The 18,286-nt window shown below is 37.7% G+C and overlaps 2 protein-coding genes across 4 annotated transcripts in view; both read left to right on the top strand.

Annotated features, from left to right (window-relative positions):
* Positions 1 to 2,499, top strand: part of klc1b (kinesin light chain 1b) — a 46,353-nt gene extending 43,854 nt beyond the window's left edge. For all 3 annotated transcript variants that reach the window (XM_056257728.1, XM_056257727.1, XM_056257729.1), the window contains exons 15-16: positions 152 to 209; positions 2,248 to 2,499. In XM_056257728.1, the coding sequence (XP_056113703.1) occupies positions 152 to 209; positions 2,248 to 2,322 (133 nt within the window). In that variant the 3' untranslated portion in view covers positions 2,323 to 2,499. The remainder of the gene's footprint in view (positions 1 to 151; positions 210 to 2,247) is intronic.
* A 3,010-nt stretch (positions 2,500 to 5,509) lies between these two features.
* Positions 5,510 to 18,286, top strand: part of ptk7b (protein tyrosine kinase 7b) — a 99,487-nt gene continuing 86,710 nt past the window's right edge. Inside the window, exon 1 of the mRNA XM_056257743.1 lies at positions 5,510 to 5,930. Within this exon, the coding sequence (XP_056113718.1) occupies positions 5,783 to 5,930 (148 nt within the window). The 5' untranslated portion in view covers positions 5,510 to 5,782. The remainder of the gene's footprint in view (positions 5,931 to 18,286) is intronic.

The following is an 18,286-nucleotide window of genomic DNA, read 5'->3' as shown; positions in this document are numbered from 1 at the left end:
GATGAATGATTTTCGTGTGTGTGTGTGTGTGTGTGTGCGTTTACACTTCCGCTCAAAAGTTTGGAATAATTACGTTTTGAGTCTCTTCTGCTCACCAAGAGTTGTTGGTATGTTTTGCTGTGTGTATTTGATGTGTCTGCTTCCTCTACAGAATGAAGCGCGCCGCTTCCCTGAACGTCCTGAACAAGCCGACTGACGAGTCCTACCAGGTGATGATGTCACTCACACTGATGATGCCACTCACACTGATGATGATGTCACTCACACTGATGATGCCACTCACACTGATGATGTCACTCACACTGATGATGTCACTCACACTGATGATGCCACTCACACTGATGATGCCACTCACACTGATGATGATGTCACTAACACTGATGATGATGTCACTCACACACTGATGATGTCACTCACACACTGATGATGATGTCACTCACACTGATGATGATGTCACTCACACTGATGATGATGTCACTCACACTGATGATGTCACTAACACTGATGATGTCACTCACACTGATGATGCCACTCACACTGATGATTATGTCACTAACACTGATGACGTCACTCACACTGATGATGATGTCACTCACACTGATGATGTCACTAACACTGATGATGTCACTCACACACTGATGATGATGTCACTCACACTGATGATTATGTCACTAACACTGATGATGTCACTCACACTGATGATGATGTCACTCACACTGATGATGCCACTAACACTGATGATGTCACTCACACTGATGATGTCACTCACACTGATGATGTCACTAACACTGATGATGCCACTCACACTGATGATTATGTCACTAACACTGATGATGTCACTCACACTGATGATGTCACTCACACTGATGATGTCACTCACACTGATGATGTCACTCACACTGATGATGCCACTCACACTGATGATGTCACTCACACTGATGATGATGTCACTCACACTGATGATGCCACTAACACTGATGATGTCACTCACACTGATGATGCCACTCACACTGATGATGATGTCACTAACACTGATGATGATGTCACTCACACACTGATGATGTCACTCACACACTGATGATGATGTCACTCACACTGATGATTATGTCACTAACACTGATGATGTCACTCACACTGATGATGTCACTCACACTGATGATGCCACTCACACTGATGATTATGTCACTAACACTGATGATGTCACTCACACTGATGATGATGTCACTCACACTGATGATGTCACTAACACTGATGATGTCACTCACACACTGATGATGTCACTCACACACTGATGATGATGTCACTAACACTGATGATGTCACTAACACTGATGATGTCACTCACACTGATGATGATGTCACTCACACTGATGATGATGTCACTCACACACTGATGATGTCACTCACACACTGATGATGATGTCACTCACACTGATGATTATGTCACTAACACTGATGATGTCACTCACACTGATGATGTCACTAACACTGATGATGCCACTCACACTGATGATGATGTCACTAACACTGATGATGATGTCACTCACACACTGATGATGTCACTCACACACTGATGATGATGTCACTCACACTGATGATTATGTCACTAACACTGATGATGTGACTCACACTGATGATGCCACTCACACTGATGATGTCACTCACACTGATGATGTCACTAACACTGATGATGCCACTCACACTGATGATGTCACTCACACTGATGATGTCACTAACACTGATGATGCCACTCACACTGATGATTATGTCACTAACACTGATGATGTCACTCACACTGATGATGATGTCACTCACACTGATGATGTCACTCACACTGATGATGATGTCACTCACACTGATGATGTCACTCACACTGATGATGTCACTCACACTGATGATGTCACTCACACTGATGATGTCACTCACACGATGATGTCACTCACACTGATGATGATGTCACTCACACTGATGATGTCACTAACACTGATGATGTCACTCACACACTGATGATGTCACTGACACTGATGATGTCACTAACTCTGATGATGTGACACACTGATGATGTCACTAACACTGATGATGTCACTCACACTGATGATTATAAATACATTGTCTTTGAATATGTAAAGTGTTTGGTGTGCAACAGCCCGTCAGTGGAGCTGATGTTGATGTCAGACGACGGTTCATGTTTCATCTCTCGTTGTGTGTGTGTGTGTGTGTGTGTGTGTGTGTGTGTGTGTGTGTTCAGACTCTGGGCGGCAGACGACTGAGAGACAGCCGAGGTTTGAGCTCCAGTGATGTGGATCTGTACAACAGCAGCTAACCCTGTGCTCGACCAAACACTGCGCTACACACACACTCACGCACACACACTCACACACACACACACACACACTCCCTTTCTCATGTAAAGCCATAAACCCTTCTGCTCGAGGGGAACTGACGCTGCTTTGGTTAGTGAGCAGTAATGATCCAGGAACTGTACAACACTAGAGTTGCAGTAGAGTTGTGTTGTTTACATGGACGCCTGTTAGAACTTCACTGGAGATGATGATCATGATCTGCTGATATCTGTGCCAGAGGAGCGGAGACCTGGAGTGCCTTTCGCCTGTTTATGGGGATCTACAAACTCAGTAAGAAAAACTGAATGTGAGAGAATTTGCAGTGATGAAATAATGAAGATCATATAATAATCAGCACTGCTTTATTCTGTGCGGAGGGTGTTTAAATGCCGTCTGTTCTCAGGGGACACACACACACACTCACTCTCTCTTACACAGACACACACACACTCACACACACGTGACGCTGCGTCTCAGAAAGGTCAATATATCATGAATAATCAGTTCATATTTGTATAATGTGCAGCACAGATATGAGGTTATATCTACAGAAACTAGATATCTGGGTAATAATCTGTGCAAATGGAACAAGACTGCACATAAAACCAGTGAATAATGTCACCTTGAACCATGTTTTGCTACTTATATTTCCAGATGCTTTACGCAGGGCATCACTTCATCAATGTTATAACTCTTCACTGGAAACACAGTTGGTATCAGGGTTTTCTATATTTCAGTAAGTGGGTTATTGCATGAATATTATCTATATATATTTGAACTCGTTCAGGTTGCTGTACTAATGCTGTGAGTCACGTGCTTGAACACTGAAACACTGAGTCCGAGATCACACTGATGATCATCAGTCCGCCGTTACAGGACCTCATGCTGACTTATGGATGTTTATGGGTTACAATATTTTTTGGGTGTAAATATTATGGATGATCCTCTCAGTTTGTAAGTGTATATTTTAGAAAGAGCAACAGAAAGACACTGAGGATTGAGCTGATTTTATATTGGTGTTTTACTGGTAAACGAATCCAGGCGTTCTCAGGCGAGGAAGAGGATTCTGGGAGAAAATGCCGTTGTTACTTTGATATGATCATCTGAGATTATGATTATGATGATATAGTGATATATGTGTCTCTGTGCCATCAAACCATTTTTTTGTTGTTGAAAATGTCGACCAAAGCTGCCGTCCGCTTGAGGAGAAATGATGTTCTTTGAGATTATATTTCTGATATTAGTGTCTGATCTGAGATCTGGTTCTTCAGGAGGTTTATCTGTAATCTAGTTTCCATAATGCTCAATGGGTCAAGAAAATAATGTTCTCAAGACAATAATAAATTGTGCCAATTTTTACACTCCTGTCTAAGATTATTTTACTTCCTTTAAAACATTTCTCATTGTAAAATTACAGTTAGAAGGTCATTTCTATAATGCAGATTTTTTTTGTCGTTAATTTTGTAAAGCAAAACAATATTAGACAAATCTGCAGCTCAGTTGGAGTAGATTATTATTCTGTGGTTAGACTATATAATATGATATCACGCATATTTATTTCAGTATGTGAGCAGTGGAATGCAGTGCGCGCGCGCGCTTCCCGCCTAAACAGGTTCTTTGCCGCCACAAAAAAAGCGCGCGCTTCCGACATCATTCAAAAATTGGACTGAGGGATGTAAAAATATATATATCTTGCATCACTATAAGTGTATTGTGATTGTCAAAACATTTTAGTTACTAAACAGATTTTTATAAGGTTTAGTGACAACATGTTCCAATGTTTAGGCCTAGATGGTCTACAATCTCTGGTAAGCTACTTTTTTTTTTTATTATTGCTTTGACACATTTCACGATTTCAATTCAATTATTGTGATTTGATTCAATATTGACTCGTTTGGAAAAATATTATGTACACATGATAGGCGTTAATTATTCTCAAGAAAATATAATGCTGTAAACATACAGAGAGCCCTATCAGCTGTAGTGTTAAGGTTAAAAATACCTCAAATTAAATATTTATGCGTTTTTTATTATTATAACAACTTTATTTTAATGATATGTCAAAATATAATAAATATGTAATATTGGCTACACATTTAGCAAAATACGCTCTATTTTCTAGCCAACTGGTGCTGTATATCATGGTCATTAAATGGCTTTCCTGAGGTAAAGTTTTATGATTCTCCTGCTGTTTTATTGACATCTTTACACAGATTGATCGATATTATGTATGAGGAATATACATTTTCGGTAAATTACTGTATATTTCAACATTGTTCATCCGTGATTACTGTAAGCTAGTAGAGATGAGTTCACGAGGCGCTAGGATCTGTCACGTCACATTTACAAGCGCCAAAACGGCATTTATTGTTTTGAATTTCGTAATAGAATTGACAGAATCTGAGAGCTGAGATTTTTAATATCATATCTGCTCTGTCCTGTCTGTCGGTGTCCTCTTTGCTTTGCGAGTTTTCTGTGCGTGAGAGCATGTGTGTGTGTGTGTATGTCGTGAGAGAGTGTGTGAAGTGTGTGCGTGAGTCTCGCGGTGAATGCGTGAGAGCATATGATATGTGTGTGTGTGTGTGTGTGTGTGTGTGTGTCGTGAGAGTGTGTGTGAAGTGTGTATCGCGTGAGAGTTGGCGGCCCTGGAAACAATCGGTGTCATTAAATCCACTTGTTTGTTCTCAGTTTGAACGCTCTAATTTCCTTTCATTTATTTTCAATATCTGAGGTGAATTATCGGCTATATAAAGGACACGAAAAATGATATTCAAACTCCCACAATATGTTATTTTATCATTATATAACGCATATAACAGTCCCTTAAATAATTGTCATAGTTTGATTGTTGTTTTCCAGCCGCTGCTGCTTCGGACAAAAACTCTGATTAATATGGAAAATATGTTTTTTTTTTTTGCCTGCGCGTTTAGGTCAACTTACGGGGTTTATAGGCTATGCTTTTACAGAAGTGTTTTGGACACCATCACCATCAAGCGTACATTCAAACAGTTGTTTTATGAAGAGAAAGAGATAAATCAGTTCAGTATGTGGTCGTTGTTTCCCGGTGCTGCCAGCGGGATGCAGCATTGGACCCGTTACCGAACACGAGCGAGAGAGCCGAAACCGGAAGCTGGAGAGAGAGAGAGAGAGAGAGAGAGAGAGAGAGAGAGAGAGAGAGAGAGAGAGAGAGAGAGAGAGAGAGAGAGAACCCGGGACCGAGGAAAGTGACCCGCAGTTTCTCACGGACTACAGGCGGATCCCGGGAAGAGCACCGAGACTCCTCAGGAATACCGCGATCCCTCCCCGGACTCCTCTAATGTCATCGAGCTCATAGCGCGCGTCAGTTACAGCTCAGTCTGTGGTGAAGGAGAATAACCGTCATTTCTGCGCACTTTGTGAACGCGTCTGACCTGCGCAGCTGCACCTGCGCGTCCCGGAAACATGGACGGATCACCGGGGACCGACACCGAGAGGAGCTCCAGAACAACACCATGCCGGACCGACACCGAGAGGAGCTCCAGAACAACACCATGCCGGACACGGAGACTCGACGGGAGTATGCGAGCCTTCTTCATCATGTGTTTCAAAGGTAACATCGTTTCACCTGGACACACGCACACACACACACACACACACACACACACACACACAGCAGGTGAAGCATCAAGCTTTACTGGACTGAGTCTGGAGCGTATGGGAGCCCATTTCCGCCACATGAGGGAAAATCATGCTTTGGTGGTAAATCATAATTCAAAATCATCTTAATATGTCATTATTCTGACTTGGTATGTCATAATTAAGATGATATAATTTTAAAATGTAAAAACAAATACGTTACACTTTATTTTAAGTTGACATTGTTACAGTGTAATTACACAAACAAGTGCTGTAATATTAATTTAACTACATGCACTTATATAGTTCGGGTTAAGGGTTAAGGCTTGGTTTATGGTTAGTTACTTGTAATTATGCATAATTTACTGTTATTAGTAGGTACATGTAACATGTAACTACGTCACCTTAAAATTGTTACCCAAAAATTAAGTGATTTAAATTATGAGATAAAAAGGTGAAATTATGACTTTCTGTCTTTTTAAGTCATCATTTCGACTTTTAATGTCAATTTCAACTTAGTATGTTATAAATTTCAACTTTTTATCTCATAAATGACAGTTTATGTATAATTTAGCCTAGATTTTTTTATGATTTACAAAAGCATGATTTTTTCTTATGTGAAATGGGCTTCTATAATAACGCATTTCAGTATGTTTTCAGGAAAGGTTTCAGGAAAAGTTGAGCTGTGATGTTGAGATCTGAATTCATCATTTATTGCTTTATCATTTATTGGTTTATGACCGCAGATGATCAGTGTTTGTGGAAATGAGCTTCATATCTCCTGAATACCGATAGATTGTTTGTAAATGAACAGTCCAGATCCTGTACAAACCTTTAATATCGATCAGATGTCGGTTTTCAGCTGTGATTGAGCTGTCAGTGAGGATATCACATCCCATAATCACATAACATCACATCACAATTTGATATTTTGTTAACAAGGTTCGGGAGGAACACGTTCTAATGATCAAACAATCAAGTCATTCCAGCCAGCTGTCAGCAATCAGTAATCAACAGGTCCACTCAATCAGCACGAGTAAAGCCTATAAATATACTCAGTCGACTCACCCATATTCCTCGACAGTTTTCAGCATCCCTCCACCACCCCATCTCCTCACACTTGCCTAGTTATCTTCCTAAACAGAGATACGGGGGGAGCACTCTGGGTTCGGGCCCAATAGGCTTTATGCCGAGGGTCACGTGACCCAAGCCGGAAAACAGATCACATCGCTTCCGATTCAGGTCTTTTGTATGTGCTTCATGAAATTTTTTGCAATTTTACTCAAGATAACTTAAAAGGAGCAAGCAAAAATGAGCATAACCAATGTCCCTCGCATGTGGAGATTGATATTTAAAAGTTTTTTGATTTTTCTTCTTCACACTAACGTATAGATATTTAAAAAGCATAAAACACCAATAACAAAGTGAACTTAGTAGGTTAGCTGATTACCTTAAAAATCCATAGATATCATAGTTAGTTCTTACGGCCGTTAACACTTTCTCTGACAAGCGGATGCAATGAGACCTGTTTTCCGGTTTGGTCACGTGACGCTCGGCATAAAGCCTATTTCCGAGATCGGAGCCCTCCCCCCGGACAGCACGCCAAATACGCATAACCATTTATTCTTTGATCATTTGTAAGTGTGAACTCGTGAAATCACATCATCACATCACAATATCACATCATAACATCATCACATAACATCACATCATAACATCATCACATCATATCATAACATCATAACATCACATAATCACATAACATCACATCACAATATCACATCATAACATCACAGCATAACATCATCTCATAACATCATAACATCACATCACAATATCACATCATAATATCACAACATAACATCATCACATCATAACATCACATCACAATATCACATCATAACATCATCACATCACAATATCACATCATAACATCACAACATAACATCACATCACAATATCACATCATAACATCATCACATAACATCACATAATCACATAACATCATAACATCACATCATAACATAACATCACATAATCACATAACATCACATAATCACATAATCACATAACATCACATCACAATATCACATCATAACATCACAGCATAACATCATCACATCATATCATAACATCACATCATAACATAACATCACATCACAATATCACATCATAACATCACAACATAACATCACATCATCACATCATAACATAACATCATAACATCACAACATAACATAACATCATCACATAACATCACATCATAACATCATAACATCACATAATCACAACATCACATCACAATATCACATCATAACATCACAGCATAACATCATCACATCATATCATAACATCACATCATAACATAACATCACATCACAATATCACATCATAACATCACAACATAACATCATAACATCACAATATCACATCATAACATCACAACATAACATCACATCATCACATCATAACATAACATCATAACATCACAACATAACATAACATCATCACATAACATCACATCATAACATCATAACATCACATAATCACAACATCACATCACAATATCACATCATAACATCACAGCATAACATCATCTCATCATATCATAACATCACATCATAACATAACATCACATCACAATATCACATCATAACATCACAACATAACATCACATCATCACATCATAACATAACATCATAACATCACAACATAACATAACATCATCACATAACATCACATCATAACATCATAACATCACATAATCACAACATCACATCACAATATCACATCATAACATCACAACATAACATCATAACATCACAATATCACAATATCACATCATAACATCACAACATAACATCACATCATCACATCATAACATAACATCATAACATCACAACATAACATAACATCATCACATAACATCACATCATAACATCATAACATCACATAATCACAACATCACATCACAATATCACATCATAACATCATCTCATCATATCATAACATCACAACATAACATCACATCACATCACAATATCACATCATAACATCACATCATAACATCATCACATCATAACATCATCACATAACATCATAACATCATAACATCACATCATAACATCTAGAAAGGAGAAGTAAAGCGATACACATTCATCTTTTTCATAAGAACCTGTGGTGTTGTGTTCGGCTCTGCGTGCTCATGTGTTCATGTGTTCATATGTGGTGTGTGTTATTGTAGAGATATGATGGCTTCAGTCTCCAGAAGAACCTTTTATAGGCTTATATTCATTATTGCTTTCAACGGTTACGATACTCCTTTAAAAGCATGAGTGTTTAGTGTGTGTGTGTGTGTGAGTGTGAGTGTGTGTGAGTCTGTGTGTGTGTGTGTATGTGTGTGTTCTTCATGCATGATCAGATTCCTCTTTCTCTGAGTTTTTGAGTTGCTGAACTCTAGTTTTATATTTCAGGGGTTTTCACACTGTGTTCCAGGGAGCTCTATGGAGAAGATTAGGGGAAAACAGATAGATTAAATATATGTAAATAAATAACAGTACAGTACTATAGTGAATAGAAAAAAATAATGTAATAGAAATGAAGTGTTTTGCTAGGGCTGCCCCCTAACAGCCCACTAACGCTAGTCGGCGAGAAGAGTCAGTCCAACACATTCGAATTAGTTGGTTAGTTATTAGTTGGTTAGTTATTAGTTGGTTAGTTATTGTTAGTTGTGTGCTATTGTTATAGTCACATGACCCAGTGTTTGTGCAGAGATCACTTCCATTTCTTCCTGACAAAAGCGCAAAGAACTGAAAATCATTGTTGGTCATACAGATAAGAGTGATGCCTCATAAAGTGTCTACTTTTATCTGTGTTCACTCACAACAAAACTTGTGCTTTTGTAAAATAAAGAAAACAAACAGGACGAGCGTCTCGGTCTCCGCCAACTGCTCTGGTGAAGCGCACAGAAATAAACCGAAGCTCATACTTTAGTTTATACTCGCCTGACAGCCATATTCTATATGTCTATAGAAAGCTTGAAATGTCTACTTTTAAATGAATCAATTCAAATGTGAAAACAAATATTCTCAGATAACGTAAGCCGAGTGAAACGTGTCTTTCTCTGGATAGAGTCCACTCTTCAGCTTCATCTCTGCAGCCGACACTGACTCAGAAAACACTCATTTACCAATCAATTATTAAAATGTCCTGTAAGTCTCCTCGCTGTTCATAATCATTACTTTTCCTGTCAAGTCTTATGCTTGAGTGCTACTTCATATTTTAAAGGCTCTATATTATGGCTCTCTGTGATGTAGAGCAATGTCAGCACTGTATATTACATATTTAATGAATATGTTACATATATACACCCCCCTCCCCCAGTGTATATTTAATGAAATTAATATCATAAATGTGCAATTTGTCGACTATTCGCTTAAATGAATGACTACCAGTTGACTAGAAAAATCTTTAGCCCTAAATTTGACACATAATATTATTTTTCACTGTAACTGCCTGTCTTTTGATTTTTATGATGATTTTGACCTGTTTTATTGACTAAACTGTCGTGTGTTAATAAACTGTTAAACTCAGCGCTCAGGCGATCACATACACAACCGGTTCGTTTATCATGAACTGGTCGGATATTTCCCAGATGGCCTAGCGCCGGTTCTCCTGTTATCTGTGTAATATGTGCAGTCCGAGACGCATTATGAAGTCCGACTGCAGCGTCTCTCAGGCTCCAGATCTGGTTTCCATGTGTGAGTTTACTCTATTAATACGCCTCTTCTTACAGGATAAAACCAGCCTGACGCATTTATCAGCATATGTGTGTGTGAGAGAGAGTGAGAGAGAGAGAGAGAGAGAGAGAGAGAGAGAGAGAGAGAGAGAGACAGAGAGAGACATCTTCATCAGGAGCTGAGATATTAAACCTCTCATATTTGCATGTTTATTGCATTTTGTTTTTTACAGTTACAATCAAATTGTATGATAGTGATATTTCTCCTGCCACGAGTTAGAGAGAGAACTGCTGACAGGCCGAGGATGAAGTCCATAAACTGATCTGAGCTGATCTGATCTGTTTGATGAGCGGGATATGGATTAGCGTGACCATCATGAAGTGTGTGTGGGAATGACTTCACACGGGTGTGTTCTGAGAGTCCACAACGACACAATGCAGTGCAACCTTGGATTACAGTAGAAAACCGCCTGAATAGACGGAAGAGAGCGAGAGCGAGGGATTGTGGAGGAACTGCCCGTTCGCAAAGACCCGCCCCCTTTAGTTACTGTTGCTATGTCCGACAAGCCACGCCCCCCCCCCCCCCCCCCATGTCCTCACGCAGTGAAACACACACCGCGGCGCAGAGAGACACTGAACACACTGAGACACACCAGCTTACCTTTGATATGAAACAAAGTCTCAACTTTCAAATTTTGGCCAGCTAAAGAAATGTAAAGAATAAATACGGTTTTGTGGCTGTTTCATGTGTGACAGATCGCTCCGTTAAAGCCGCTCGTGAACCACTCATCTCGTCCTTCTAGCTCAGTTATACTGCAAATAAACATGGATGAACATCAGAAGGAATGAAAGACGTCAGGACACTCCGTTTCTCAAGTTCAAATCCTCCGACGTTAATCTAACTCTCCTGACTGCTTTGTCTGACAAAAATGGCGGATTATGGTTGGTCAGATCGCCTGTCAATCAAACTCCCAGCGAAGGGTGAATTCAGTGATCCTCAAGGACTCCTTCAGGACCATCATGTGCGACTCGTGGCTTTAGCTTTTCAGACTAATCTATAAATAATATACACTTAAGATTACAGAGTTACATACATACATATACAGTTACACATTTAAATTCTAGCAATGCTAGATTATGTTGTGTGTGTGAGGCGCGGGCGCGATCGCGGGTGTTTGTGTCCTTTTGCGGAACCTGTGACTCCGTGATCTACGGGTAGAAGCAAGACACGATTCAAAACTAAAGCTTTTGTAAAATACAGAAACAAGAACGATGCCGTTTTCTGCCGTCTCGGTTTCCTTTCCATGACCTTTTGACCCCGCCACAATGACCCGAAGCTCAGCACTATTTTTCCTTTCGTTTTGTTAATCTGTAATCATGATAAGTGAAATATATATTTCGCATATAGGGCTATATATTAGTTTTATATATTCGTTTTTTTCAGTTTCCTCCGTTCACAGAAGCACTTTAAGTGTGTGATATGTGACCTTGTGTGAGTCCATGTTCTACACTCTTCTGCAATTTACGCTGGTTTCAAAACACACTCGCTGCATATTACCTGCTCATGTTCACTGAAATGTCGGCCTAATGGTTTGACAGTTACATATATATCCTCGGGAAACCATATATATCCATATATATCCTCAGGAAACCGTATATATCCATGTATATCCTTGGGAAACCATATATATCCATATATATCCTCGGGAAACCATATATATTTACATTTATTCATTTAGCAGACGATTTCCTGATATATGGATGTTCCATATATATCCATATATATCCTCAGGAAATCATATATATCCATATGGGAAACCATATATATCCATATATATCTTCAGGAAACCATATATATCCATATATATCCTCAGGAAACCATATATATCTATATGGGAAACCATATATATCTATATATATCCATATGGGAAACCATATATATCCATATATATCCATATGGGAAACCATATATATCCTTGGGAAACCATATATATCCATATATATCCTCGGGAAACCATATATATCCATATATATCACATTTGCACAGTCTGAACTATTTGAATTCGTAATTGCTCGACTGCCAAATTAAAACATTAAACATAACGATAAAATAACGTTATTAACCAGTTAATGGACATTTCAAATCAGCGTTTCTGTTCCGAACGATTAAATTAGATTTTGTTTCCATTTTCTGATAATGTTCCAGCCAAAGTCTCGTTGTTTCGCTCGCTGAGCCGTCCACAGCCCTGATCGCTGCTACACTTTAAACTTGAAAGTACAATGTTTACATAAGGCATTTTATATAGCAATATATTTTATGTTGGGCCTGTAATCAAGTGTTTTTGAAGGTGTTTTATATGTCATTCATATTTTATATAATCTAAACATTTGCCCAGAAGTTCTAAATAAAGGGAGAAAAATAATCACATATGAATGAGTATATACTGTAAAATGTGGAAAAGAAATAGTCCTCTCCATGTGGTCATAAACTATTCATTGATTGAATTTACAGGATATATATGGTTATCGGAAATATATGGTTATCGTGATATATATGGTTATCGTGATATCGGGATATATATGGTTATCGGGATATATATGGTTATCGTGTCAGATATATATGGTTATCGGGATATATATGGTTATCGGGATATATATGGTTATCGTGTCAGATATATATGGTTATCGGGATATATAAGGTTATCGTGTCAGATATATATGGTTATCGGGATATATATGGTTATCGTGATATATATGGTTATCGTGTCAGATATATATGGTTATTATCAGGATATATATGGTTATCGGGATATATATGGTTATCGTGATATATATGGTTATCGGGATATATATGGTTATCGTGTCAGATATATATATGGTTATCGGGATATCGGGATATATATGGTTATCGGGATATATATGGTTATCGTGATATATATGGTTATCGTGATATATATGGTTATCGGGATATATATGGTTATCGTGATATATATGGTTATCGTGATATATATGGTTATCGTGATATATATGGTTATCGGGATATATATGGTTATCGTGATATATATGGTTATCGTGATATATATGGTTATCGTGATATATATGGTTATCGGGATATATATGGTTATCGTGATATATATGGTTATCGTGATATATATGGTTATCGGGATATATATGGTTATCGTGATATATATGGTTATCGTGATATATATGGTTATCGGGATATATATGGTTATCGGGATATATATGGTTATCGTGATATATATGGTTATCGTGATATATATGGTTATCGTGATATATATGGTTATCGGGATATATATGGTTATCGTGATATATATGGTTATCGGGATATATATGGTTATCGGGATATATATGGTTATCGGGATATATATGGTTATCGGGATATATATGGTTATCGTGATATATATGGTTATCGTGATATATATGGTTATCGTGATATATATGGTTATCGTGATATATATGGTTATCGTGATATATATGGTTATCGGGATATATATGGTTATCGTGATATATATGGTTATCGGGATATATATGGTTATCGGGATATATATGGTTATCGGGATATATATGGTTATCGTGATATATATGGTTATCGTGATATATATGGTTATCGTGATATATATGGTTATCGGGATATATATGGTTATCGTGATATATATGGTTATCGGGATATATATGGTTATCGGGATATATATGGTTATCGTGATATATATGGTTATCGGGATATATATGGTTATCGGGATATATATGGTTATCGTGATATATATGGTTATCGTGATATATATGGTTATCGTGATATATATGGTTATCGGGATATATATGGTTATCGTGATATATATGGTTATCGGGATATATATGGTTATCGGGATATATATGGTTATCGGGATATATATGGTTATCGTGATATATATGGTTATCGTGATATATATGGTTATCGTGATATATATGGTTATCGGGATATATATGGTTATCGTGATATATATGGTTATCGGGATATATATGGTTATCGGGATATATATGGTTATCGTGATATATATGGTTATCGGGATATATATGGTTATCGGGATATATATGGTTATCGTGTCAGATATATATGGTTATCGTGATATATATGGTTATCGTGATATATATGGTTATCGGGATATATATGATATATATGGTTATCGTGATATATATGGTTATCGTGATATATATGGTTATCGTGATATATATGGTTATCGGGATATATATGGTTATCATGATATATATGGTTATCGTGATATATATGGTTATCGTGATATATATGGTTATCGTGATATATATGGTTATCGGGATATATATGGTTATCGTGATATATATGGTTATCGTGATATATATGGTTATCGGGATATATATGGTTATCGTGATATATATGGTTATCGTGATATATATGGTTATCGGGATATATATGGTTATCGTGATATATATGGTTATCGTGATATATATGGTTATCGGGATATATATGGTTATCGTGATATATATGGTTATCGTGATATATATGGTTATCGTGATATATATGGTTATCGTGATATATATGGTTATCGTGATATATATGGTTATCGTGATATATATGGTTATCGGGATATATATGGTTATCATGATATATATGGTTATCGGGATATATATGGTTATCGTGATATATATGGTTATCGTGATATATATGGTTATCGTGATATATATGGTTATCATGATATATATGGTTATCGTGATATATATGGTTATCGTGATATATATGGTTATCGGGATATATATGGTTATCATGATATATATGGTTATCGGGATATATATGGTTATCGTGATATATATGGTTATCGTGATATATATGGTTATCGGGATATATATGGTTATCGTGATATATATGGTTATCGTGATATATATGGTTATCGTGATATATATGGTTATCATGATATATATGGTTATCGTGATATATATGGTTATCGTGATATATATGGTTATCGGGATATATATGGTTATCATGATATATATGGTTATCGGGATATATATGGTTATCGTGATATATATGGTTATCGTGATATATATGGTTATCGTGATATATATGGTTATCGTGATATATATGGTTATCGTGATATATATGGTTATCGGGATATATATGGTTATCGGGATATATATGGTTATCGTGATATATATGGTTATCGTGATATATATGGTTATCGGGATATATATGGTTATCGTGATATATATGGTTATCGTGATATATATGGTTATCGTGATATATATGGTTATCATGATATATATGGTTATCGGGATATATATGGTTATTATCGGGATATATATGGTTATCGGGATATATATGGTTATCGTGATATATATGGTTATCGTGATATATATGGTTATCGTGATATATATGGTTATCGGGATATATATGGTTATCGGGATATATATGGTTATCGTGATATATATGGTTATCGGGATATATATGGTTATCGGGATATATATGGTTATCGGGATATATATGGTTATCGGGATATATATGGTTATTATCGGGATATATATGGTTATCGGGATATATATGGTTATCGTGATATATATGGTTATCGGGATATATATGGTTATCGGGATATATATGGTTATTATCGGGATATATATGGTTATCGGGATATATATGGTTATCGTGATATATATGGTTATCGGGATATATATGGTTATCGGGATATATATGGTTATCGGGATATATATGGTTATCGGGATATATATGGTTATCGTGATATATATGGTTATCGTGATATATATGGTTATCGGGATATATATGGTTATCGTGATATATATGGTTATCGTGATATATATGGTTATCGTGATATATATGGTTATCATGATATATATGGTTATCGGGATATATATGGTTATTATCGGGATATGAGGTGACTTGTATCTGATGTGAGATTTTGGTCATATCGCCAGCCCTAGATGTTATTTTGAAGAATTCATCCTGGCATATTCGATTTGATAGTGTAATGTTTAATCTAATGCCATAACTGGCTCTGGCGGCGGATGCCGGATTAGTGTTTAAACAACAGTCACTTCTGCTATTCTAAAGCTCAATTCTACTCATTAAAACTCTTTCCTTTTCAATAACCTTTAAGGATTAAAATGTTTTGCCTTATTAAAATTGCATCTACATTTTTTCTAAACCGTTTCACATCCTTAAATTGCTTTGGGGAAACTATACTCCAGTTCTCACGCCGATATCCTGAACTGATTTTTAGAGATTCTAACTAATTTGCGTGCATCAGGGAGCCGCTATCAATATGCGGGAGACTCCCGGAACTTCCGCGAGACTTTGGATGTCTGCAAACTGTGGCTTTTTTGAAGCGCGAACGTTATCAACATTACTCACTGGAAATCCCAAAAAACTTCCACACCTGCGACTTCAATGAAAGAGGAGGGGTTCACGTTCTGTTGATGGGACTCCTGCATCTGTACTTGCCATACTATCTTTTGAATGGCTGTAGCTAAGTTAGAGGAGGATGACCATAGACTTGCAGCACTTCAACACGCCGTGTTTTTTTCCGCTTGGCAAGCCGAACGGACGTGACATGGGGGCGTGGCAGTATCGACGATTGTGAATTAATTTCGATCGATTTCGATTGAAAATCGAAATCGTGACACCCTTAGTTGTAACCCATATTTCATATCCGCGCTACGGCTGCCCCCCCACACACTCTTCTCACGCAACGGCTCAATCCCAACACACACACTCCTGTTTGCCTCCAGTGCTCGCACAACACAGATTATAGTTGTTGATCTCTACACTTCAGGGCAGATTTACACGACCTGTGACCCCGAGACGGATGATCCGCTTTCAGTAGCGACGCTCCGATGTATCCGCCAGTAAAGGCCATTATCTTCACTATCGACCAACCCTGGTGTTCTCTGGGAATATGTCTCGCCTTATCGAGATCTCACACGCGTTCTTCTGTAAATCTCTGTTATTGAGTAACTCTACATTTATATTATTCCTTTATTTCCAGCTCTGAGCTCCAGCTCTTGTGTGTCACACCGCCATCGCTCTCGTCTCGCGTGCTGAGATCAGTCGGCCAGAAGAGAGTGGTGTGTGTGTGTGTGTGACAGTGAGACTCGTGTGTGTGTGTGTGACAGATTCAGCGGAGAACACCAGCTTCACTGATACTACTCTTCATTCACTGCCATTCCTCACTCTCATCTTTCCCTGTTTTCATTTCTCCATCTTTTCATTTCCACTTTTCGTGCATCATCTCGGTGACTGCTGCTGTTAGGAGTGAGAGAGCCGTGTGTGTGTGTGTGTACATGTTTATGTTACAGTGTGACCAAATGTCCCCACGAGGATAGCACATCTCCTACAGTGAGGAGCAGCCGGCAGGTCTTGAGGGAAATGGGTTATTAAACACACTAAATTATATATTTTTGAAAATGTAAAAATGCAGAAAGTTTTGTGTGATGAGTAGGTTTAGGGTTAGTGTGTGTGTGTGTGTGTGTGTGTGTGTGTGAGATGTGTTGGGTTAGGGTTTGTGTGTGTGTGTGAGTGATGTGTTGGGTTAGGGTTTGTGTGTGTGTGTGTG

This window comes from Rhinichthys klamathensis, unplaced genomic scaffold (assembly GCF_029890125.1).
Source record: "Rhinichthys klamathensis goyatoka isolate OS25496 unplaced genomic scaffold, OSU_Roscu_1.1 h1tg000142l_1, whole genome shotgun sequence".
In the NCBI taxonomy this organism is placed as follows: Eukaryota; Metazoa; Chordata; class Actinopteri; order Cypriniformes; family Leuciscidae; genus Rhinichthys; species Rhinichthys klamathensis.
Note: the sequence above shows the minus strand (reverse complement) of the source record. Positions and strands in the feature narration are given on the sequence as shown.